A 27,110-nucleotide genomic window follows, 5' to 3' on the forward strand; every position below is an offset into this window, starting at 1 on the left:
GAAACTATTCCAATCAACAGAAAAAGAGGGAATCCTCCCTAACACATTTTATGAGGCCAGCATCATCCTGATACCAAAGCCTGGCAGAGACACAACAACAAAAAAAGAGAATTTTAGACCAATATCCCTGATGAACATCAATGCAAAAATCCTCAATAAAATACAGGCAAACCGAATCCAGCAGCACATCAAAAAGCTTATCCACCACTATCAGGTCGGCTTCATCCCTGGGATGCAAGCCTGGTTCAATATATGCAAATCAATAAACGTAATCCATCACACTTCAGCCTTCGAGTAGCTGACAGGTGTGCCACCATGCCCAGCTAATTTTTGTATTTTTAGTAGAGATGGGGTTTCACCATGTTGCCTAGGTTAGTCTTGAACTCATGGGCTCAGGCCTCGGCCTCCCAAAGTGCTAGGATTACAGGCGTGAGCCACTGTGCCTGGCCAATCTATGTAACTTTTCATGGAAGGCAAAACTATAAAGAAAGCAGATCATTTGTTACTTGGGACTTGGGTAGGTGGGAGTGAGGCTTTAATGCAAATAAGCATGAGGAAACTTTTTGAGATTATGTATGTATTCAAAAACTGAATTTTTGTAATTGTACAACTCAATAAATTTACCAAAACTCATCAAAATGTGCACTTAAAATAAATTTTGTGGTCTGTATATTATACCTCAAAAAAGCTGATAAAATATAAATTGGAACAAAAGTACTGGAAAACAATAAGTTGGAGACAAATGAGTGTGATCAAAATTAATGCATCCTTCAAGATGAAACTAGTGATTTTAATTTTAAAATTAATTTTTAAAATTACTTGTTAATTCAAGTACACATATTAAATTTCAAGGGTAATCGTGAATAGAATACAACTAGAACATACAACTTTTAAACAAACAGAGGGGAAAAACCTTGATCAATCTAATAGAATGCATTGGGGAAAAGAATTAGAGAAATAATATGGTTAACAGAAAGCACAAAATATGATGACAGAAGTAAATATAAATTTATCAATAACCACAATAAACTTAAACGGTCTAAATTAGTTAAAGACAGACACTTGAAGACTGGATTAAAAACATGAAAATCCAGGTATAACCTGTAGTAGTTAAAAATATGAAGACACAAAATTCTGAAGGTATGAGAAGAGTAAATGATAAATAAAACAAATATTAACCAATATATGGCTGGTATAGCTATTATCATATCAAAAACTATAATTTAAGACAAAAAACATTCTGAGGAATAAAAGTCATTATGTAAAGACATGTATGAAAGTAACAATTCAATCTTAAAATATATGAAGCACAAATTCACAGAATTAAAAAGAAAAATGGCTAAATCCTCAACCTTGAAGAAACTTAAACCTCTGAGTCAATGATAATCAAAATGTAGTAAGATTATCTCAGATTTTAACCACTGTATTAAAAAAGCTTAATTTAAAGGAAATATATAGACTTCTGTATGCTCAAATTAGAGAATATATATACTTTGAAGCCTGATAAAGTCTTAGGAGAACTGAACCTATACTAGCCTATGAATCAAATCACAACAAATAAACAAACATTATAACATGCGGCTTATACTCTGTAACCAAAATGCAATTTACAATAGAAAAAAATGTAAATTTATTTCATTTTCAAACTAAAGGCATACCTTAAATAATTTTTCAGTCAAAGAAGACATAAAAACAAAAATCAGAAGATATTTGGAAGTGAAATACTACATAACAAAACTTGTGAGATAGAGCTAAGGCAGTACTGAAAGGGCAATTTATATCTTTAAATGTTTATATTGAAAAATAGGCTGAAAATTAGTTAAGCGTCCACCTTTGGAAGTTTAGAAAGAGAAAAAGAGATTGGGCATGGTGGCTTAGGCCTGTAATCCCAGCACTTTGGGAGGTCAAGGCGGGCAGATTACGTGAGGTCAGGAGTTCAAGACCAGCTTGGCCAACATGGTGAAACCCCCGTCTCTACTGAAAATAGAAAAATTAGCTGGGTGTGGTGGCAGGTGCCTGTAATCCCAGCTACTTGGGAGGCTGAGGCAGAAGAATTGCTTGAGCCGGGGAGGCAGAGGTTGCAGTGAGCCGAGATTGGGCCACTGCATTCCAGCCTGGGCAACAAGCAAGACTCTATCTAAAAGAAAAAAAAAAAAAATCGGAGTAAACCTAAATAAAATAGATTAAAGGAAATAAGGCTAAAAGTAGAAATAGACATTAATAAACTATAAAACAAAGAAACAATAGGCAAGATTAACAAAACCAAATGCTGATTCTTTGAAAAGAATAATAAAATAGGCACACTTCTGGTAAGATTGATTAATTAAAAAGAGAAGGCATAAATAAGCAATATTAAGAATAAAAAATGAAGTGTAACATAAAATATGAGTGAAAAAATAATAAAGTGACTACTATAGATGACTATATGACAACAGTCTAAAAACATAAGTAAAATGAACAACTTCGTTGGCCACTATAACTTATAAACACTTAGTCAAGAAGAAATGGGACACCTGAATATTCCTGTATCTATTTTTAAAAATTCAATCAGTAAATACTTTCTCATAGAAAACACGCACTAGTATGAGATACTTTAATATGAAAGTTCTACCAAACATTCAAAGAACATATAAATAAGCACTATCATATCAAAATAATTTCAGAGAATGGAAAAAGAGGGAACACCTTCCATTCATTTTGTGCGGGTAACATAAATGCAATATAAATATTTAAGATCATTATAATCCAAGAAAACTGGAGGCCAAACTAAGCTTAGATACAAACATCTAAAATAAAATAATAGTAAATCTAGTAATGTATTCTAAAAAAATTCTGGACCAGTTGGGTATCTCAGGAATAGAAGCAAACATTTAACAGTTTGCCCAAGCAGCTTTTATTTTATTTTATTATTTTTAAAGAGACAGGGTCTTGCCCTGCTGCCTGGGTTGGAATAGTGGCACGATCATATAGCTCACAGCATCCCTGAACTCCTGGGCTCCAGGGATCCTCTGCCTTAGGCTCCTGAGTAGCTGGGACTACAGGCACACACCACAATGCCTAGCTAATTTTAAAAAAGTTTTTATTTTGTAGAGACGAAGTCTCATTATGTTGCCCAGGGTAGCCTCAAACTCTTGGCTTCAAATGATTCTTCCACCTTGGTGCCCCAAAGTGTTGGGATTACAGGCATCAGCCATGGCACCTGGCCTGAGCAGGTTTTAATAAGTCACCCCATGTTTGGAGAATTTCTAACATTATTAATATTATTTTCCCAATGTAGAAGCCAGGAACTCAAGTTTTTAAACTTCCTTTGTCACGAAGGCATAGACACATGACGAACACACTGCTACTGACATTAATTTCTGCTTTTATCTGCATAGTTGGTACCTCCAGGAAAAGGAGGGGAATGAGGTTGGAAAATAGTATACAGGAAGCTTCAACTATATCTATAATGATTATATATACATATATATATATAATTTTTTTTTTTGAGGCTGGAGTGCAGTGGTGCAATCCCAGTTCACTGCAACCTCTGCCTCCTGGGGTTCAAGCGATTCTCCTGCCTCAGCCTCTTGAGTAGCTGGGACTACAGGCACATGCCATGATGTCTGGTTAATTTTGTATTTTTTAGTAGAGATGGGGTTTCAAGATGTTGGCCAGGCTGGTTTGAACTCCCAACCTCAGGTGATCTGCCCTCCTCAGCCCCCAAAGTGCTGGGATTACAGGTGTGAACTACCGCGCCTGGCCAGATAATGTTTAAATTAGAAGGTCGCATGCATAAATATGATATCTTGGACATTGATGAGACCACATAGACAAACTATATAAAAAGAAAAGAGGAAAAGGCCCAGGTCTAAGTCCTGAGTGATAGTTGGTATTTAGAAGTTAGGAAAAGAAGAATGGAATATGGAAGACAAGAAAGGAAGAAGCAGTGAGGGAAGAAGAAAACCAGTAAGTGGTGCCTCAGAATTAGAAAAAAAAAGACAAGTGTTTCAATAAGAGAGTGATCATTGGTGTCAAAAGCTGGAAAGATCTTGAATACGATGCAGACAGAAACATTCACTGGATTTGGTTAATACACTTAGTCAGATAAAAAAAACCGCAGCAATTTCACCAGTTACGGTCCTTTTCATACTCCAGAGATGAAGGATAATATTTACTAGCCTATATAATATTCTATGTCTTGAATGTAGATATCAGTATTGATTTACTTTGAACTTCTACTTTAAAATCAAGAAATTAAGTCTCTTCTGAAATTCAAAGATACTATCATTTCTTAACAGTCATCAATAGTTTTCATGACATCTCATTTGAAGCAATAACTAATTTATATTGCATTAGCTAATTTATTAAATGGTTTCTGAATGACTATATGCAAGGATAGGTCCCAATCATAAAGAGCTAATACCTGCTTTGAAGGAACTTACAATTAATTTAATAAAAAAGACAGAAATGTTGTACAAATTAAAATGGCATAAGTGCCAAAGTAAAACTGGAAAATCTGGAAAAAAAATCATAGGTTCTTGAAAGATGAAATTTCAATAGGCAAAGATAAGGACATGGTAAATTAAGGGATAGGATGGACACAGATATAGCAACGTGAAGTCAAGAGCACATTGAGAGGTAAGTAAATTTGTCTGGATGAAGTGAGACATTTTGGCAGGTGAGAGTGGAAAGAAAATTCATAATTGAAACATGAAGTGTCTTGAATGCTTTGCTAAACTTTAGGAGTAAAATAAACATAAGAAATGTTATGGGCTGGGTGCAATGGCTTATTATCTGTAATCCCAGAACTTTGGGAGGCCAAGGCTGGAAGATGGCTTGAGCCCGGAAGTTGAAGACCAGCCTGGGAAACTCAGCGCAATGCTGTCTCTACAAAAAATTTTAAAAATTATCAAGGTATGGTGACATGTGCCTGCAGTCCCAGCTACTCAGTAGGCTGAGGCAGGAGGATCGCTTGAGCCCAGGAAGTCAAGGTTGCAGTGAGTTGTGATGGTGCCACTGTACTGCAGCCTGGGCAACAGAGTGAGACTCTGCCTCCAAAAAAAGAAAACAAAAAAAAGAGAGAAATATTATGGAAGTGGAATTGATAGGGCTTATAAACAAACTGAATAACAGCATGAGGAAAAAAGGCCAAGTCAAAGATGCTTATGAGCTCTCTAGGCTGTATAACAGACAATATTATAACTTAAAAAAAAAAAAAAACCAGAAAAAAAGGAAGAAGAACAAGAGGAGCAGAGTTTTCTAGTGAGAAGATGAAGATACTTTTGACTACACTGGTGTGAGGGACCTTAAGAGAATTACAAACAGGATTCTGGTTAAGTAATTTATTATTATGCTTGTAGTTGAGGGCAGATATTTTGTTTTAGCTCCCTGGAAAACAGAACCTTATAGGTATTCAATAAATGTTTGCTGAGTAGATGACATTTTGATGTATCTAAATTAATGTTACTTCAGGAGAGCACCTAAACACCAATGTTGAGAACGTTTTTGGGAATACTTTAATTATGAACTTTTAGAACACTAGTACAATTTTTTTCTAACAACCAGAAAAATTTCTTGTCCCTAATAATTCTTTTCAATGTGCCATTCTCAGAGCCCCAGCTGGGTGCAGTATATGGCTAAGCAATTAATATGGGACAGCTAGAGTTTTAAAAATATATAGTCTATGAGAAGTTACAAATTTTTTAAAATGTATTCTTTTTTTATTATTATACTTTAAGTTTTAGGGTACATGTGCACAACGTGCAGGTTAGTTACATATGTATACATGTGCCATGTTGTTGTGCTGCACCCATTAACTCGTCATTTAACATTAGGTATATCTCCTAATGCTGTCCCTCCCCACTCCCCCCACCCCACAACCATTCCCGGTGTGTGATGTTCCCCTTCCTGTGTCCATGTGTTCTCATTGTTCAATTTCCACCTAAGAGTGAGAACATGCGGTGTTTGGTTTTTCGTCCTTACGATAGTTTGCTGAGAATGATGGTTTCCAGCTTCATCCATGTCCCTACAAAGGACATGAACTCATCATTTTTTATGGCTGCATAGTATTCCATGGTGTATATGTGCCACATTTTCTTAATCCAGTCTATCATTGTTGGACATTTGGCTTGGTTCCAAGTCTTTGCTATTGTGAATAGTGCCTCAATAAACATACGTGTGCATGTGTCTTTATAGCAGCATGATTTATAATCCTTAAATGGGATCTAATTAAACTAAAGAGCTTCTGCATAGCAAAAGAAACTACCATCAGAGTGAACAGGCAACCTACAGAATGGGAGAAAATTTTTGCAATCTACTCATCTGACAAAGGGCTAATATCCAGAATCTACAATGAACTCAAACAAGTTTACAAGAAAAAAACAAACAACCCCATCAACCAGTGGGCAAAGGATATGAACAGACACTTCTCAAAAAAAGACATTTATGCAGCCAAAAGACACATGAAAAAATGCTCAATATCACTGGCCATCAAAGAAATGCAAATCGAAACCACGATGAGATACCATCTCACACCAGTTAGAATGGCGATCATTAAAAAGTCAGTAAACAACAGGTGCTGGAGAGGATATGGAGAAATAGGAATACTTTTACACTGTTGGTGGGACTGTAAACTAGTTCAACCATTGTGGAAGTCAGTGTGGCGATTCCTCAGGGATCTAGAACTAGAAATACCATTTGACCCAGCAATCCCATTACTGGGTATATACCCAAAGGATTAAAAACGTATTCTTATCTTTAGGATAATACTACAAAACTTTTCTAAAATAAATGCTCTAAAACTTTTTATTTGCTCTCTAGTATTTATTGATATGGTTAGCTTTCTGGTTTCTTAATTTACCGTACATGGTTATACTCATTATTAAAAGCTTTTTAAATATGATGCTGTGAAAGGCGTTACAGAGAGCAACTGCATAAATAGTTCTACTTATGACAGGGTAAAAACCACTGAGCAAACATACTTAATTGAATGCATGACTTCTTGGGGAATAAAAAAGCATTATAATGTGAAACTATAGGTGAAAACCCTTCTCAAGTTCATTGATGTTAGAGACAAAAGTTTTCAACTCTTTTCATTTCCTATTTGCTCTTTGCCAAGATTGGAATAGTAAGTAGTTAACCTGATTGGTGAGAACCTCATAGTTATTGAGCCATATCCTAGAATCAGTAGGTAGGTTTCTTTTGCCTCAAAAGTGAGAAATCCATTCCTCTGTCTGTTTTGCATTGTTTGGATGAGTAAACTCTCCTCTTTTCATTTGTTATTCTCAGTAGTAAACACATGTCGATCAGGACCCCTCTAAAAGGCATCTATTTCTCTTCTCCAGCCTCTAGTGAACTCCAGTCTGCCCATGATAGTGTTTTTGAGGCAAGTCCTTCCTCATAGTTAACTGGGTACTCAAAGTCTGCTCTGAAGGATCAGCTTTCCAGACAGGAGGAGACACGATCTATGGAGAAGCCTTATGTTTACACCAGTTTTCCAAGGAGGTCTTACTTGGGGGAAGCACTGGCCCTCCACTAATGGAACTATGTTCATCCCCACTTGGCTCCTTAGTGTCTGTTCTCTACTGACTATAACCCAGAAGGAATGGGGATATTATTGTATTTTTAATAGGCTTTATTTTTTAGAGCAGTTTTAGGCTCACAGCAAAATTGAGCAGAGATTACAGAGATCTCAAAAATCCCTGCTCTCTACAACCTAAAGAATGGGAGAAAATTTTTGCAATCTATCCATCTGATAAAGGTCTAATATCCAGAGTCTACAAGGAAGTTAAACAAATTTACAAGAAAAAAACCAAACAACCCCATTAAAAAGTGGGTAAAGGACATGAACAGACACTTCTCAAAAGAAGACATTTATGCAGCCAGCAAACATATGAAAAAAAGCTCAGCCTCACTGATCATTAGAGAAATGCAAATCAAAACCACAATGATTTACCATCTTATGCCAGTCAGAATGGTGATTATTAAAAAGTCAAAAAACAACAGATGCTGGTGACGTTCAGAGAAAAAGAAACACTTTTACACTGTTGGTGGGAATTTACATTAGTTCAACCATTGTAGAAGACAGTGTGGCAATTCCTCAAAGATCCAGGAGCAGAAATACCATTTGACCCAGCAATCCCATTACTGGGTATATACCCAAAGGAATATAAATAATTCTATTATAAAGACACATGCACATGGATGTTCACTGCAGCACTATTCACAATAAAAAAGATGTGGAATCAACATAAATGCCCATCAATGATAGACTGGATAAAGAAAATGTGGTACATATACCACGGACTACTATGCAGCCATAAGAAGGAATGAGATCGTGTCCTTTGCAGGGACATGGATGGAGCTGGAAGCTGTTATCTTCAGCAAACTAATGCAGAAACAGAAAACCAAATAACACATGTTTTCACTTATATGTGGGAGCTGAATGATGAGAACACACGGGGGGAACAACACACTGGGGCTTGTTGAGGGGGTTGAGGGACGGAGAGCATTAGGAAGAATAGCTAATGGATGCTGAGCTTAATACCTAGGTGATGGATTGATCTGTGCAGCAAACCACATGTCACACGTTTACCCATGTAACAAACCTGCACATCCTGCATATGTACCGTGGAACTTAAAATAAAAGTTGATGAAAAAAAATTCCCGGCTCCCACACACTTCCTCTATGACCAACATTCCACACCAGAGTGGTCCATTTGTTAGAACTGATAAACCTATATTAACACATCATAGTCACCCAAAGTTCAGAGTTTACATTAGGTTCCCTCTTGGGTTTGTATGTTCTATGGCTTTTAACAAATGTATAATGACATATTTCCATCATACAGAATAGTTTCACTGCCCTAAAAATCCTCTGGGCTCTACCTGCTCCTCCCTCCCTCCTCTCAATTCCTGACAACCACTGATCTTTTTACTGTGTCCATAGTTTTGCTCTTGTTAGAATGTCATATAGTTGGACTCGCACAGAATGTTGCTATTTCAGATTGGCTTCTTTCACTTAGAAACATGCATCTAAGTTTACTCCATGTTGTTTCATTGCTTGGTAGCTCATTTCTTTTCAGTATTGAATAATATTCCACTTTCTAGATGTACCAGTTTATTTATTCATTCACCTAATGAAAGACATTTTGATTGCTTCTAAATTTTGACAATTATAAATAAGGTTGCCATAAACATCCATGTTTATGTGCAGGTTTTTGCGTGGACTTAAGTTTTCAGCTCATTTGGGTAAATATCAAGGAGTGTAATTGCTGGATTGTATGGTAAGAGTCTTTTTATTTTTGTAAGAAACTGCCAAACTATCATCCAAAGGGGCTGTACAGTTTGTACATCTCCCACCAGCAATGAATGAAAGTTCCTGTTGCCCCGTACCCTTGCCAAGATTTAGTGGTGTCAGTGTTTTGGATTATGGCCATCCTAATAGGTGTGTAGTGGTCTCTCACTGTTGTGTTAATTTACACTTACCTAATGACCTATCATGTTGAGCATCTTTTCATAAGCTTACGTGCCATCTGTATATCTTATTTCATGAGGTTCCTGTTCCAGTGTTGTGTTCATTTTTAATCTGGTTGTTTTCTTTTTGGTGAGGTTTTAGAGTTATTTTTATATTTTAGATAACAGTCTTTATCAAATATGTCCTTTGCACATATTTTCTTCCAATCTGTTGCTTGTCTTTTCATTCTCTTGAAAGTGTATTCCACAGAGCATAGATTTTTTTCCCTTCTCTTTCACAGAAGGCAACAGCATGGAAGAACATACATTTTAATGTTAAGGAAATCAAGTTTATCTATTATTTCTTTCATGGAGTGTGCCTTTGGTGTTATATCTAAAACTCATTACCATACCAAAGGTCATCTAGATTTTCTATGTTACCATCTACATTTATAGTTCTGTGTTTTACATTCAAGTCTATGATACATTTCGAGGTAATTTTGTGGAAAGTTTTAAGGTCTATGTATAGATTCCTTTTTTTTTTTGCATGCATGTGGATGTCCATATGTTTTGGCATCATGTTTAGTTGAAAAGATTATGTTTGCTCCATTGTATTGCCTTTATTCCTTTGTCAAAGATCAGTTGACAATATTTTTGTGGGTCTATTTCTGGACTCTATTCTGTTTGATTGATCCCTTTGTCTAGTCTTTTACCAATACCACATTGTCCTGATTATTGTAGCTTTATAGTAAGTCTTGAAGTTGGGTAATGTCAGTTCTCTGATTTTGTTTCTCTCTTTCAATGTCGAGTTGGCTTTTCTGGGTCTTTTGCCTGCCCAAACAAATTTTTAAATAAATTTGTTCATATCCACAAAATAACTTTCAGGAATTTTGATTGGGATTGCATTGAATCAAGTTAGGAAGTACTGACATCTGACAATACTAGTCTTTCATGAACATAAAATATTTCTCAATTTATTTAGTTCTTTTATTTATTTCATCAGAGTTTATAGTTATTACTCAAATAGATCTTGTACATATTTTTGTTAGACATATATCTAAGATGTTAATTTTTGTGGTGCTAAGGTAAATGGTGCTGTTTTTAATTTCAAATTCCATTTGTTCACTGTGGCACATAGGAAAACAATTGACTTTTGTATATTAATCTTCTACCTGCAACCTTACTCACTTAGTAGTTGTTCCAGGAGGTTTTTTTACATGATTCTTTTAGAATTTTTACTGATACAATCATCTTATCTGTAAACAAAGACAAATTTATTTCTTCCTTCCTAACCTGTATACCTTTTATTTACTTTCTTTGTCATAATTCATTAGTTGGACTTCCAGTACAATGTTGAAAAGAAGTGGTAAGAGGAGGCATCCTTACCTTGTTACTGATCTAGAAGAACAGTAAATTGGTGAAAAAGCTTCTAGTTTTTCACCAATGAGTACAATGTTAGCTGTAGGATTTTAGTAGATAGTTTTTATGCAGTTGAGGAAGTTTCCACTCTATTCTAGCTTGCTGATAGTTTTTTTTGTTTTAATCATGATTGGGCATTGGATTTTGTCAGGTACCTTTCTGCATCTACTGATATGATCATGTGATTTTTCTTCCTTAGCCTATTGATGTGATGGATTACATTACTTAATTTTTGAATGATGAACTAATCTCGTATATCTGGGATAAATCCCACTTGGTCATGGTCATGGTGTATCCTTTTTATATGCTGTTTAACTCAATTTGTTAATACTTTGTTAAGAATTTTTGCATCTATGTGTATGAGAGATATTGGTCTGTAGATATTGGTTCTATAATGTTTTTGCCAGATTTTGATATTAGGAATGCTGACATTATAGAATAAATTGGAAAGTATTCCTTCTGCTTATGTCTTCTAGAAATAGCTGAGAAAATTGTATAATTTCATCCTTAAATGTTTTGTAGAATTCATCAGTGAATCCACCTGGGCCTGGTACTTTCTGTTTTGGAAAGAAACACTGATTCAATTTCTTTAATAGTTATAGGCCTATTCATATTATCCATTTCTTCTTGTGAGTTTTGGCAGATTGTGTCTTTCAAGGAATTGGTCCTTTTTATCTAGGTTATTGAATTTGTGGGCATAAAGTTGTTCATAGTATTCCTTTATTATCCTTTTAATTCCCACGGGATCTGTAGCAATGTCTTCTCTTTTATTCCTGATATAAGTAACTTGTGTCTTCTCTCATATTTTTCTTAGTTAGTTTGGCTAAAGGCTTATCAATTGTGTTGATCTTTTCAAAGAACCAGGTTTTTGTTTCATTAAATTTATTGATTTCCTGTTTTTAATTGTATTGATATCTACTCTAAAGTATATTACTTTTTTTCTTCTGCTTACTTTGAACTCAATGAGCTCTTTTCTTTCTAGCTTCCTGAGGTGGAAGCTTAATTTAGTCATTTTAGATCTTTCTTTTTTTCTATTAAGAAATATTATCAAATGCTATAAATTTCCTTCTATGCATTGCTTTTGCTGCATCCCATAAATTTTGATAAGTAGTATTTTCGTTTTGTTCAAAGTACTTGTATTTTTTATTATTTTATTTTATTTTATTGATACAGAGTCTCACTCTATCGCCCACACTGAAATACAGTGGTGTGATCTTGGCTCATTATAGCCTCTGCCTCCTGGGGTAAGCAATCTTCCCACTTGAGCCTCCCAAGTAGCTGAGACTACAGGCATGTGTCACCACACTCAGCTAATTTTTATATTTCTTTGTAGAGACAGGGCTTCATCATGTTGCCAGGCTGGTCTCAAACTCCTGAGCTCAAGTAATCTGCCTGCCTCGGCCTAGCAGAGTACTGGGATTACAGGTGTGAGTCAACATGTCTGGCTGTTCAAAGTATTTTTACATTTCTCTTGAGAGTTCTTCTTTGATTTGGTGTTATCTAGAAGTGTGTTGTTTAATCTTTAAGTATTTTGGGATGTTAAAGCTGTTTTTCTGTTACTGATGTTTAGTTAAAATTCATTGTGGTCTGAGAGCATAGATTGCATCCTTTCGAATTTATTAAGGTATGTTTTATGGCTCAGGATATAGTCTATCTTGGTGAATGTTCCATATTAGTCGGAGCAGAATTTGTATTTTGCTCTTTTGGCAAGAAGTAGTCTATAAATGTCAAGTATATCCAGTTGACTGATGATACTGTTGAGTTCAACTATGTCTTTATTGAATTCTTGCCTGCTGTCTCTGTCCATTTCGGATAGACAGGTGTTAAAGTTCCAACTAGAAAAATGAAATTTATCTCTTTCTCCTTATAGTTTTATCAGTCTTTGACTCATGTGTTCTTTTTTTAAGAAAAAGGGTCTGGCTATGTTTTCCAGGCTGGTCTCCTGGGCTTAAGTAATCCTCCTATTCAGCCTCCAGAGTAACTGGGACTACAGATGCATACCAATGAGCCTGGCTTGACTCACGTATTTTAATGTTCTTTTGTTAGGCACAAATACATTAAGGATTGTCATGTCTTTTTGAATAATAAACCCTTTTATTATTATGTAATGCTCCACTTTATTCCTGATAACACTCATTGCTGGAAGTCTGCTGTCTGAAATTAATATAGCTAATGTATCTTTCTTTTTATTAGTGTTAGAATGGAATATCATTCTCCATCTCTTTCCTTAATCAATATGTATCTTGTAAAAAACACATAGTTGGGTCTTATTTTTGACCCACTCTAGCAATCTCTGTATTTTACCTAGTGTATTTAGACCATTGACATTTAAAGTGATTATTGATATATTTGGGTTAATATCAATCATGCTTGTTCCTCTTTGCTATTCATTGCCCTTCTTCTTTGTTCCTTCTTTTGTCTTGCATTCTTTTCCTGCCTTTTGTGGTTTTAATTGAGCATTTTATATGATTCAATTTTCTGTTAGCATATCAATTATACTTCTTTATAAATTTTTGTAATGGTTGCCTGAGAGCTTACAACATGCATTTACAACTAATACAAATCCACTTTCTTTTCTTTTTTTTTTTTCTTCCTTCTTTTGCCCAGGCTGGAGTGCAGTGGCATGATCTCAGCTCACTGCAACCTCCGTCTCCTGGGTTCAAGCAATTCTCCTGCCTCAGCATCTTGAGTAGCTGGGATTACAGGTGCCTGCCACCATGCCCGGCTAATTTTTTGTATTTTTAGTAGAGACAGGGTTTCACCATGTTGGCCAGGTTGGTCTCAAACTCCTGACCTCAAGTGATCTGCCCACCTCCACCTCCCAAAGTGCTGGGATTACAGGTGTGAGCCACTGTGCCTGGTCAAAGTCCACTTTCAAATAATACTATATGGCTTTATATGTAGAGCAAACACTTTATAATAATATTTCTAATTCCTCCCTCCCATTTCTTGTATTATTGCTCACATTCATTTCCCTTACACATAAGCTCTAGTCATAAATACATTATTGCTATTATTAATTTGAACAAATTGTTATCTATTAGATAAATTAAGAATTTAAAAAATTTTATCTTTGGGTATTTCCTTTCAAATATTCTTCCTTTTTTACGTAGATGTGAGTTTCTGACCTACATCATTTTCCTTCTCTCTGAAGACCATCTTTTAACATCTCTTGCAAGCCAACTCAACTGGCACAAAAGTTCTTCAATTTTTGTTTATCTGTGAAAGTCTTTGTTTCTCCTTCACTTTTCAAGGACAGTTTCACAGGATACAGAATTCTAAGGCTGGTGGTTTTTTTTTTTTTTTTTTCTCTCTCTCAACTTTTTAAATATTTCATGCCACTCTATTCTTGCTTCCATGGTTTCTGACGAGAAGTTGGATGTAATTCTTACCTTTGCTCTTTTATAGGTAGTTTTACCTCTGTCTTCTTTCAAGATTTTTTCTTTATCTTTGACTTTTCTGAAGTTTGAATATGATATGCCTAGATGTAATCTGTTTGGACATTTACCCTGTTTGGTCTTCTCTGGGCTTCCAGAATCTGTGACTTGGTGCTTGACATTCATTTGTGGAAATTCCTAGTCATTATGGCTTCAACTATGTCTTCTATTCCTTTCTGTCTTCCTTTTCCTTTTGGTATTCCCATTTCATGTATGTTACACCTTTTGTAGTGACCCCACAATTCTTGGATATTCTGTTTCATTGTTGTTCAGTATTTTTTTCTGTTTGCTTTTCAGTTTTAGAAGTTTCTACTGGCATATTCTCAAGCCCGGAGATTCTTTCTCAGCTTTGTCCAGCCTACTAATAAGCCCATCAAAGGCATTCTTCATTTGTTACAGTGTTTTTGATATCTGGCATCTCTTTCTTACAATTTTCATCCTGTTTATAATACTCATCTGTTCTTACATGTTTTCTATTTTTTTCCATTAGAGATCTTAGCATATTTAACATAACTGTTTTAAATTAACAGTCTGATAATTCCAACATACCCTCCATATATGAGTCTGGTTCTGATGTTTGCTCCATTTCTCTAAACTGTGTTTTTTGCCTTTTAATACACCTTGTAAATTTTAGTTGAAAGATGAACATGATGTACTGAGTAAAAGGACCTGTGGTAAGTAAGACTTTAGTAATGTGGTGATAAGGTGTGTGTGTTGGGGGTGGGGAGAAAATTCTATAGTTCTATTACTAGATCTCAGTCTTTTAGTAGGCCTGTGCCTCTGAGCTGTGAATGTCAAAAAATGCTTTTCAGTTTTTTTTCACTCCCTTAGTTGGTGCAGGATGGTTAGAGGGGGCCAGAGTTGGATATTTCCCTTCAACTACGTGGAAGGCTAGAGAGGCTGACTAGAGTTGGGAACAGAACTTCTCCATTAAAATCTTACTATCAGTTTTTATGAAGTTAGCAGTCTTGGAAGTTTAGTTCAAAAATAACATCCGAGAGACTTCCAGTTTCCAGTTCTACATGTAAGGATATTAGAAGTCATCACTCTGTCCTAAAAACAAATAAAAAGCTGAAGAAACTGAAAAATCAACAACTCTTCTTAGATCCATGAGATCTAAGTTGGTTAGGCTCTGATAAAAACATGTGTAGGTTAGGCTCTGATAAAAATTTTTTTTTTTTTTTGGGGGCAGACTTTGTAAGAAGAACAGAATGCTGTGGTATATTTCACAATGGTTACCCTCTTCCTTCCTTGATACTTTCCGTCTCCCCCTGCTGGTTGGCTGCAGAAAGTAAAACTTAAAAAAGTGTGGGCCTCTCCCATCCCATAACTGGGGACCTCCTGGAGTTTTTAACTCTTGACTTTTCCACAGAGCTTTAGCCAAGTTTTAAATTACAATTCAGGTTTTCGTACCCTGCTCCTGGTTCCCAAAGAGGTTTTCATTCCTGTAAGTTATGATTCTCTGAATCTGTCTAATCACTCCTATTTTTTGGGCAGCAGTTTGCCCTGTTGACTCACTTCTCTGATGGATTTAAGAATTGTTGATTTTTCAGTTTCTTCAGCTTTTTATTTGTTTTTAGGACAGAGTGATGACTTCTAATCTCCTTACATGTAGAACTGGAAACTGGAAGTCTCTGTGATATTATTTTTGAACCTTAAACTTCCAAGACTGCTAACTTCATAAAACTGATAATAAAATTTTAATGGAGAAGTTCTGTCCCCAAGATTACTTAAAAATCATAGCTGGACATACAAGAAAACTTTAATTTATTTAAAGAAAAAAAGCTTCATAAAAATATATTAGCATTTTTGTTAAAAGTAGGCTGAAAAGAAACAAAAAGGAATAATATCTTAAGCTCTAAATCTACTGTCCTAGACTATCCATTTATTTGGGATGAAGCAAGCCATTCCCCAAATAAGGTATGCAAACAGTATGATTAAATGTGATGAGACTGATTTCTGTATGCGTTTGAGAGTTTAGATTTCTTATTTAAATTTAACTTGTACACATGTGGTATTGGTGAATTAACTATTATTTATAGAAAAACATGTTGTTCTATTTCCTTTTATTTTCCAAACTCTATGCAGTTTTAAGAAATTATTTTGTTGTTTCATTCTGCTTACACATGGTTGTACATTACTTATTCCATGATGCGGCAGAGTGGGATTACTAACAGTGGCGTGTTCTAAGCATACCCAGAGATTGAGATTCTATGCTTTGTGTATAAAGGAAACAGTGTGAATGTAAGGAGTGTGTTGAGAGAGAGTGACAGAGAGAGATTGATTTCAAAAAAGAGAGTGCAAGAATATGCACCCCCAAATAGAAACATAGAAAATCTCCTTTTCTTATAAATGTCTCCAAGACTGCAAAATCAAAAATGAAAGAAAATAAAGGGGGAAATGAGTTATATCTAAACAGTTTCAGTTCTGATGTTCTAGAACTCCTCAATTAGTTCCTGAGCAAACTGTAGTCCACACTCAGTGAATAATTTTGGTAAATAATACATTTCCCTCTCTTCCACAGGCCCTGGCCCTACTCCTAATAACTGCTCTGTAGAAATGACCTACTAAATAGACCAAGTCATGGGAACATATGTACATTTACAAAGGAGTCCAATCACTTACACTGGCAGATGAGGACTATTCAAGTTCACAGAAAACTTTGATTCAAGGCCATCAATATACTGATGTAAATTAAAAAGCAACCTTTACTAATGAAAAAAATCAATGAATAAAATTTGCTTCAAAAGTTTAAAGTTAGCAAGCAGCAAATAAGAAAATAAAAATTTAAAACTTCAATTACTTGTGCTTCATCATTTTTAATCAATTTTTTGTTCTCTATAGGGAACAAAATTCTATATACTTCTGGAAGCCAAAATCTCTTTCTCTCATAGGTTTAATCAAACAGAATATTTAGAAAAAAATACACAAGAAAATCTCTTTATAAGTATTTGCTGACAACAACAATATGCTTTAAAATTGTAGTGGGAAAGCAAGTGTTATACAACTTTTTACAAGGATGCCGTTGTTTTAAAACTTAGGGCCCAATTTTAATAAGAAACATAATATTTCCAAAATTATAATGTTCTTTCTAGCTAACTTAAAACTAAATGTCAAAGTAGGTTTTAAATAAAACCCTTTAATCAATGATGTCTCTAATCCCAAAAATTTAACATAAAAAATATGACAAATATTAAAACATACACCTCCTAGGCAATATTTTGTTTTTGTTTTTATCTTTGAAAGATCCAAGAAAATATTTCCTCTTTGTTCACGTATTGCTTGTAACAGAACTGATCATCTGATCTGGAGTATATTGATTAAGTAGTGTCTTTGTTGTCTCATGTTTTAATATTTATCAAACATATTTCTCATTTTCTCTTCATTTACATTTTTTGTTTCACATACCGTTTGTAATAATTACATTCAATACTCCTCTTAGAGGACAAGAAATGTATGTCTCCTTTTTTGTCCGTGGTTTTATTTCTTCTGTATATGATAGGACAGTTTTAGTTTCTTCATGTGCAGTATTATTAGGATCAATGAGACTCTGTAGTAAAACAAGAAAATCTTTAAGGAACCATACTTTCTGTATAATTTTATGAATGAACTAAACCACCAAATTTTAGAATTAAATTTATATTATTACTGTCAATGCGAGGAATCACAGACAGAAAAGAAGATTCATGCTCCATATCAGTAGCTGTTTGGGGATGTAACAGCAGTGTATTTTGCAAGGTACCTTGATTTAACCTTTTATAGACTCGGGTCCCCACTATTTTCCATCATTTGAGTATACTGAATAAAGGTGCCTACAGTTTGGGCACAATAATTAAAAGTGTCCCTCCTCTATATACATCCCAAAGATTATTCACCAAAACTTTTGTGAAATGAAAATACAACTCAATTAGAAAGGAGGTGAAATATAATTTTACTTGGATTCATCTCATTTGATAAATTTATATAACTGAAAGAAAAATGAGAAAAACATAGGTCAAGCCTTCAGAAATTCAAGCATGCTTCCACTAATATTTATAGATAACATATTAAATAGTGCAAGGGTATACCTTAATCTCCAAGGCCTTTTAATGGTAGCCTGATTATGAAACTGCTGATTTTGAAAAAAAGGAATCTTTGGTTTGTGAGAATATTGAGAAACTTCTTCCAATGTAAAAAACAAAACATAAACAATGATAACAACAACAAAACACCAGAGCAGAGTTAACTCTGCAATAGAAATCTCCAAATTTGCCTTATGATTGTCATGGGTGGGTGGGTGTGGGGGTGTGTATGCCAGAAATTTGAGTGACTTGATAATACTTTGAGTGAGTGAAAGAGGGAACATCACATCATCACAGGAAACAATAAAAAGGCTAGAGTGCATGGACACATTGAGGAAGGGAATTTTACATGTAATGACTAAGGAGACAAGAGATATCAAAGCAGCTGATGGCTAAAAATGAATTATGTAGCTCTTTAAGATCAAAGTTCTTCAAATCTGATCATAATTAACCTACTGGAGTTCTGGTATAGAGGCTTTTTCTGAAAATTCTGTTACTATATAAAAGGGATAAAGACACAATGGTGAATTTTTATTAAGGTGGGTGAAAGGTCATGTAGAGTAAAACCATATTATTTTAAGTTTTATTATTTTAGAATTTGTAATAAACCGATGTAGACTAAGATGACTTCTTCACAGATTATTAGAATCAATGGTGAATATTTAAAATATTTTTAAAAATGACTTTTTGACCCTTAAGAACTGTAGAAATCTCTATTTTAAAAAAATATGAAATTTACAATTCTAATTATGAGCAATTATTAGTAAAACTAGATCAACAAAAGGTCTAACGACTTGCTCTATATATCTATAAAAATAAAAAACTTGGGTCTCTTCAAAATACACAGCACAACATTTTAATTAATCTAGACTTATCTTTACCTCTGTTAGTTTAAGTTACTGAGTTTTCCCTGAATGTGGCGAGAAATAATAAGCGACATTTCTCCTTATTCCTAAAATCTGTGCTCTTTAGCTCTAAAATGCTCTATAGTCACACCTTTCCATTTGTTTCATTATTTCTGCTCATTTCCTAGGACCCATTACAACTAGCTATTTTAAAATTTACCACTTTTCATTTTTAACCAGATATATAAAAGAAACCTATCTAATAAGTAAACTTTAGGAATAAATTTTAAGATCAGGTTGATTTTATATCATATATTACAGTATACTTTTAAGTTTTTACCTGAGGAGTTGTAGATGTTTGGAAGTTTTCATCTTCCAAATGTTCATTTTTTGATTCTGTGGTGTGCATGCTAAGATTTAAAAGAAAAATACTTTAAAAGAAGAAACAAGACTATAAATCCATATGAAAACAAACACGGTTAAGTGGGATTAATTTTTTAAAGGATTTTTTTTCTAAAGTTGTATCACAGTCAAGTCAGATATCTTTACAGTCAACATAGATCCAAATATTCATCTTTAACATTATTAACCAAAGCCATATGCATAAGTTTTAAAAACCGTTATCATACAGAAATGTAACATTTCTCAACAGTTCATAATGCTGGCCCATATCATAGAATCATGTATCAGAAAATGCAGAAATGTATTTTATGCATGGAACTGGTGTGTTTGAGTTAATATCCACTGTTGATTTAATCTATCTTCTGTCATGCTCTTACATAAAAGACTCCAGAAAAATTTTAAATGAAATATGACCAACTACATTAATACCTACATCTATAAGTTACTGATACGTACTATCTTTTTATGTCGTCCATTTGAAGGATCTGTAGGTCCAACATTTAAATATATCTATAAAGTTTTATTTTGAAGAAGAATAAACTAGATTAATAAAAGAATAATTACTTATAACTTTTATTTTAAAGTATCTGTTGTTTCTGCCTCCTCTGTAATCTTTGCTAGTTTCCAATGTAAGAAGGGTAACTTTTCTTAAAAATATCTTCTCTCAATTTTTGAGTTGTTGTTAAGAACAAAACTAAAGATTTCAAGTTTTAATTTTTAGATAGTCTTATTACCATATCCTGTAGTGTTTCAAGTATCTATACTTTTCTAAAAGGAAAACAATTTTAATAATGAAAATTGTTAATGAAAAGGAACATTAACAGTTGAGTAGCTACCATATGCTAGGTGCTTTACATCTATTGTCTTACCATAATGAAGTAAAATATTACTGCGTAAAATCCTATAAAGAATCATAACTGAATTTATAACTTTATTAAAGCAAAAAAAAAACCTTTAAAATTTTTGATTAGAAACTTAGATCTAAATTCCTTTAAAGTGTAGTTCCATTTTGATTGAAGTGACTGTCAAAATAACTATATTGCCATTAGAATGATGTATTAGTCCATTTTCATGCAGCTATGAAGAGATACCTGAGTCTGGGTAATTTATAAAGGAAAGAGGTTTAATTGACTCACAGTTCCACATGGCTGGGGAGGCCTCAGGAAACTTAAAATCATACTGGAGGGGACCTCTTCACAGGGTGGCAGAAGAGAGAATGAGTGCAAGCAGGGGAAATGCCAGACACTTATAAAACCATTACATCTTCTGAGACTAACTCACAAGATCCAACTACCTATACCTTGTCCCACCCATGACATGTGGGGATGGTTATAACTCAAGGTGAGATTTGGGTGGGGACAAAGAGCCAAATCATATCATTCTGCCCCGGCCCCTCCCAAATCTCACGTGCTCACATTTCAAAACACAATTATGCCTTTCCAACAGTCCCCCAAAGTCTTAACTAATTCCAGCATTAACTCAAAAGCCTAAGTCCAAAGTCTTATCTGAGACAAGGCAAGTCACTTCTGCCTATGAGTCTATAAAATCAAAAGCAAGTTGGTTACTTCCTAGGTACAATGGGGGTGCTGGGAGAAATTGGCCAAAACAAAGAGCCTACAGACCCCATGCAAGTCCGAAATCCAATAGGGCAATCATTAAACCTTAAAGTTCCAAAATGATCTCCTTTTACTCCATGTGGCACATCCAGGTCACGCTGATGCAAGAGGTGGGCTCCCATGGCCTAGGGCAGCTCCGCCCCTGTGGCTCTGCAGAGTTACAGTTCCACTCTCTGGTGCTTTCACAGGCTGGCATTGAGGGTCTGCTGCTTTTCCAGGCACATGGTGCAAGCTGCTGGTGGATCTACCATTTTGGGGTCTGGAGGATGGTGGTCCTCTTTTCACAGCTCTACCAGGTAGTGCCCCAGTGGGGACTCTGTGTGGGGGCTCCAATCCCACATTTTCCCTTTGCACTGCCCTAGCAGAGGTTCTCCATGAGGGCTCTGCCACTGGAGCAAACTTCTGCCTGGATATCCAGGCATTTCTATATATCCTCTGAAATCTAGGTGGAGGTTCCCAAAGCTCAGTTCCTGACTTCTGTGCACCTGTTGGCCTAACACCACGTGTAAGCTGCCAAGCCTTGGGGCTTGCACCCTCTGAAGCAATGCCAGAGCTGTACCTGGCCTCCTTTAGACATAGCTGGAGCTGAAGCAGCTGGGATGCAGGGCACCATGTCCCAAGACTGCATAGAGCAGGGTGACCCTGGGCCTGGCCCACAAAGCCAGTTTTCCCTTCTAGGTCTCCAGGCCTGTGATGGGAGGGGCTGCCACAAAGGTCTCTGAAAATGCCCTGGAGACATTTTCCCCATTGTCTTGGTGATTAACATTTGATTCCTCATTACTTATGCAAATTTCTGCAGCAGGCTTGAATTTCTACCCCCTTCCCCAGAAAATGTTTTTTTTTCTATTGCATCATCAGGCTGCAATTTTTCCAAACTTCTATGCTCTGCTTCCTCTTGAACACTTTGCCACTTAGAAACTTCTTCTGCCAGATATCCTAAATTATCACTCTCAAGTTCAAAGTTCTACAGATCTCTGGGGCAGAGGCAAAATGCCACCAGTCTCTTTGCTAAAGCATAGCAAGAGTGACCTTTACTCCAATTCCCAACAAGTTCCTCATCTCCATCTCAAACCACCTCAGCCTACACTTCATTGTCCATATCACCATCAGCATTTTGGTTAAAGCCATTCAACAAGTCTCTAGGAAGTTCCAAACTTTCCCACATCTTCCTCTCTTCTGAGCCCTCCAACCTGTTCCAACCTCAGCTTGTTACCCAGTTCCAAAGTCGCTTCCACATTTCTGGGTATCTTTATAACAGCACCCCACTCTGTGGTGCCAGTTTACATTAGTCCTTTTTCACGCTACTACAAAGAAATACCCAAGACTGGGTAATTTATAAAGGAAAGAGGTTTAATGGACTCACAGTTCCACATGGCTGGGGAGGCCTCAGGAAACTTACAATCATGGCAGAGGGCAGCTCTACACAAGGCGGCAGGAAAGAGAATGAGTGCAAGCAGGGGAAATGCCAGACACTTATAAAATCATCAGATCTCATGATGTGATCACATCAGATCACTCATTATCATGAGAACAGCATGGGGAAACCGCCTCCATGATCCAGTTACCTCCACATGGTTCCACCCCTGACACATGGGGATTATTACAATTCAAGGTGAAATTTGGGTGGGGACACAGAATCAAACCATATCAAATGACTACCTTGTCATAAGCTGTTAGATTATGAGGTAATTGGTAAGAATAAGGGAGGTAGGTGAATCACCTAAGTTGTGTCATGTTCTGAATAGACAGGCTGGGAGTTAGAGCCATTAAAAAGTTTGAGCTGAAGTGCACATAAATTTTGAGGAGAGGACACAAAATCAATTTACACACTTGATCTTTGAATGCCTACTCTTCTGGCCTCTGAAGGCAAAGCAGCCAATCAAAACAAAATAAAACAGAAATATAGGCTTCTGTTCTCATGGATCTTATACTCTTGTTAGGTGGAAGGGGAAGATTATAAAAAACATTTTCAGTACTGCAGAAAATAAATGAGGATCATACTATAGAGATCAAGGTGACATTTGAACTGTGTCCTAAATGAGGAGAAGCTGTGAGTCATAAGTAAGCAGATGGACAAGGAGCAGGCAAACATAACACCAAGAATCATACAAATAGAGACATCAAGTAACTAGGCAGCATATTTTAAGATATGTAACTATAATGATTAGAATAGCAGGGCTTAGAACCCAGGCGAGCAGACTATGCATTAGAACTTCAAAACCTAAGTAACGGGTCTGAATAATAGATGTACAGGTTAATAGCTATAAGAGAAGCTTTATACTGAGTCAAGCAATATTTGTGACTGGCAGTCACTCAATACCCTCTTTATATATCTGCCAAGAGTGGAATTAGTAGGTGGTATGCCTAAAAGCAAGGACTTTGAGCTGAGAAAGAAATGTATTCAACTCTTCTCTTATATTTTCATAACTGTGGGAATTGATTTATCTCCACTGGCCTCAATTTCCTTATCTGAAAAAAATATAATAATGCTTAGTTTATTGGTTATCATAAGAATTAAATTATAATAGCTGATACCAGTTGAACTATATTAAGCACTTAACATGAATCATCTTCCTCAATTCTCTCAACAACTCTATGAGGTATTTACTACTATTATCCCCATTTTATAGATGTTCAAACTATGGATGCAGGAAAGTTAAGTAATTTAACTTTCAATATAGTCATATAACTAGCAAGTGGGGAGCTGGAATTTAAATGAAGTACTCTTTAATATTACTCAGATCATTGTTAACTTTAGTATTGTCTCTTTTTTCTTTTAACTGTTGTGGTGACATTGCATTATGAATTTAAATTGCATTTCTATAATGAGCATTTTTTCATATATCTACTGGCCATTTGAATATCTTCTTCAGTAAAGTGTTCAAATCTCTTGTCCATTTTTTTGTTGTACTGCATCCCATTTTCATATTGATTTGTTGGAGTTCTTTTTAGGTATTAAAAATGTAAATCTTTTATTGGATATATAAAGAGCCAATATCATCTCCCACTCTGTGTCTTGCCCTTTTACGCTGATAATGCCTTTTTTAAAAGATACTTTAATTTGGCCCAATTTATTCTTTCCTTTCTTTATCCTTAGAGCTTTCATTGTTTAAGAAATCTTTGCCAACCCATATAGGAGAATGTTTATTCTCCTATACGTTCTTCCACAAACATTATTATTTTGCTTTTCACATAGGAAAGGAACAACAATAGGTCTATGGTCTATGAGCCATCTGGAATTGAATTTCATATATGGGATGTAAGGAAGAGATCAAAATTTATTTTTCCCATATCAATATCTAATTGACTCAGCACAATTTATTAAAAATATCATCCTCTATCCATTGTATTGCAATGCCACTTTTTTTTGTAAATCAGGTAATCACATATATATGAATTTATTTTCATATTCTATCCTGTTCCACTGGCCCATTTGTCTATCCTTAGGCTAACATTATGCTAGTGCTTGTATTTTTTTTTCTGAGATAGGGTCTTGCTCTGTCACCCAGGCTGGAGTGCAGTGACACAATAATAGCTCACTACAGCCTCAATCTCCTGGGCTCAAGTGATCCTCCCACCTCAGCCTCCCAAGTAGCTGGGACTACAGCCACAAGCCATCATGTCCAGCAACTTTTTTTTTTTTAATTTTTAGTGGAGACGACTCACTATGTTGCCCAGGCTGTTCTCAAACTCCTGAGCTCAAGCAATCCTTTTGTCTCAGCCTCCCATAGTGCTGACAGGCATAAGCCATTGTGTCTGGCCAGTATAATAGATATTGACATCTGGTGGTGTTGTACATTCTCCACTTTTGTTTTTCTTCAGAATTGGATTGACTTTTTGATTCTTTGTATTTCCACATACATTTTAGGACCAAGTTGTCAATTTACGCACACACAGCTGGAATTTTGACTGAAGTTACATTGAATCTATAGATTAATTTGCGGAGAACTGACATCTTAACAATATTGAGTCTTCCAATCTTTGAACACTGTATATTCCTCCATTTATTTAGATTTTCTTGATCTTAATAATTTTTTGTGTTTTTAGTGTAAAGAACAGTATGTCTTTCATTAGGCTTATTTTTAGGTATTTTATGTTTTTTGGATGGTTATAAAAATTATAACTTTAAAAATTCATTATTTGTTTCTTGCTGGCATACAGAAATACAAATAATTTTCATTCGTTTCACTTTATATCAGGCCTTGATAAATTCACTTAATTCTAATAGTCTGTAGATTTGCTTGGATTTTCTAAGTACATACATACACAGTCAGCAAATATAAGTTTTATTTCTTCCTCTCTAAATTTTATGTATTTTTCTCCCTTTTTCTTTGTTTTTTTCTGGCTTTAACCTGCTGTTACAGTTGCTCTAAATCATTGCTAACCTTGGTATTGTCTGTCTTCAGAATTTGTTTTAATATAGATCTGTTGGTGATAAATTCCTTATTTCTTTGCCTGAAAAATATCTATATTTAACCTTCACTTTTGAAAGTGATTCTTATTAGATATAGGTTAGAGTTTATTTTCTTTAAGTACTTTAAAGATGTTCCACTGTATTCTGGCTCCCATAGTTTCTGTTAAAAATTTAACTGTCATTCTTGCTATGACTCCTTTGATAATAATAATATCTTTTTTACTTTGGCTGATACTAATCGCAATTATTTTAAGCAATTTTCCTGTGGTAAAATATGCATAAAATTTATCATTTTAACCATTTTAAAGTATATAGTTCCAGGGGCATTATGTATATTTGCATTGTTAAGCAACCATCACCACCATCCATCTCCAGAACTTTTTCATTATCTTGACCTGAAACTCTGTATGTATTAATTAAACAATAATTTCCCATTCTCCCCTCCTCTAATCCCTGATAGCCACCATTCTCCTTTCTGTCTCTATGAATTTGAATATTCTAGGCACTTTATATGATTCAAGTCATACAATAGTTGCCCTTTTTCATCTTGCTTATTGCAGTTATCATGTCTTCAAAATTCATCTAAAATTTATTCAAAATTCTGTACATGTTGTAGCATGTACAGAATTTCCTTCCTTTTTAAAGGCTGAATAATATGCATTTATATGTATATATCACATTTTGTTTATCCATTCATCTTCTGATAGATCTTTTGGCTATTGTGAATAATGCTGCTATGAAAATAGGTGTATCAGTATCTGTTTGAATCCCTGCTTTCAATTCTATTTGGTATATACCTAGAAATGGAATTGATGGATCATATGGTAATTCTATGTTTAATTTTTGGAGGAACCATCATCATACAGTTTTTTTTTGCAGCAGGTACATCATTTTATATTGACATCAACAATGCACAATGATTCCAGTTTCTCCATATGCATGCAAACACTTGTTATTTTCTGTTTTTTGGTAATAGCCATCCCAATAGGTGTGAATGGTATCTACTGTAGTTTTGATTTCCACTTCCCTAATGATTAATAAGGTTGAGTATCTTTTCATGTGCTTACTATTTGCATATATCTTTTTTGGAGAAATGTCTCTTCAAGTCCTTTGTCCATTTTTATTTTTATTTTTTTGAGACAAAGTCTCATTATGTCATCCAGGCTGGAGTGCAGTGGCACAAACATAGATCGTGCAGCCTTGAACTCCTGGGCTCAAGGGATCCTCTGCCTCAGCCTCCCAAGTGGTAGGACTACTGGTGCACACGTCCACACCCAGCAATTTATTTTTTTGTACAGCCAGGGTCTTGCTATGTTGCCCAGGCTGGTCTCAAACTCCCAGCCTCAAAGTGCTGGGATTATGGGCATGAGCTACTGTACCCAGCATCTTTGCCCATTTTAAAATTGGGATGTTTGTTTTTTTCTGTTGCTGAGTTGTAGGAGTTCTTTATATACTGTAGGTATTAATATCTTATTAGTAAT

General features: G+C 35.2%; 1 protein-coding gene across 9 annotated transcripts in view; it reads right to left on the reverse strand.

Moving 5' to 3' along the window:
* The window catches only part of SLC9B1 (solute carrier family 9 member B1), a 133,786-nt gene that overhangs the window by 86,222 nt on the left and 20,454 nt on the right, over positions 1 to 27,110 (reverse strand). For all 9 annotated transcript variants that reach the window (XR_008524227.2, XM_054553520.2, XM_063723832.1 and 6 more), the window contains 2 exons: positions 19,538 to 19,607; positions 17,700 to 17,841 (listed from right to left, as the gene is read on the reverse strand). Coding sequence is in view for 8 of the 9 variants with exons in the window: in XM_054553520.2 (XP_054409495.1) it covers positions 17,700 to 17,841; positions 19,538 to 19,606 (211 nt within the window). In the remaining variant the exon portion in view is untranslated. The remainder of the gene's footprint in view (positions 1 to 17,699; positions 17,842 to 19,537; positions 19,608 to 27,110) is intronic.

The sequence above is a fragment of the Pongo abelii genome, chromosome 3, assembly GCF_028885655.2.
Source record: "Pongo abelii isolate AG06213 chromosome 3, NHGRI_mPonAbe1-v2.0_pri, whole genome shotgun sequence".
In the NCBI taxonomy this organism is placed as follows: Eukaryota; Metazoa; Chordata; class Mammalia; order Primates; family Hominidae; genus Pongo; species Pongo abelii.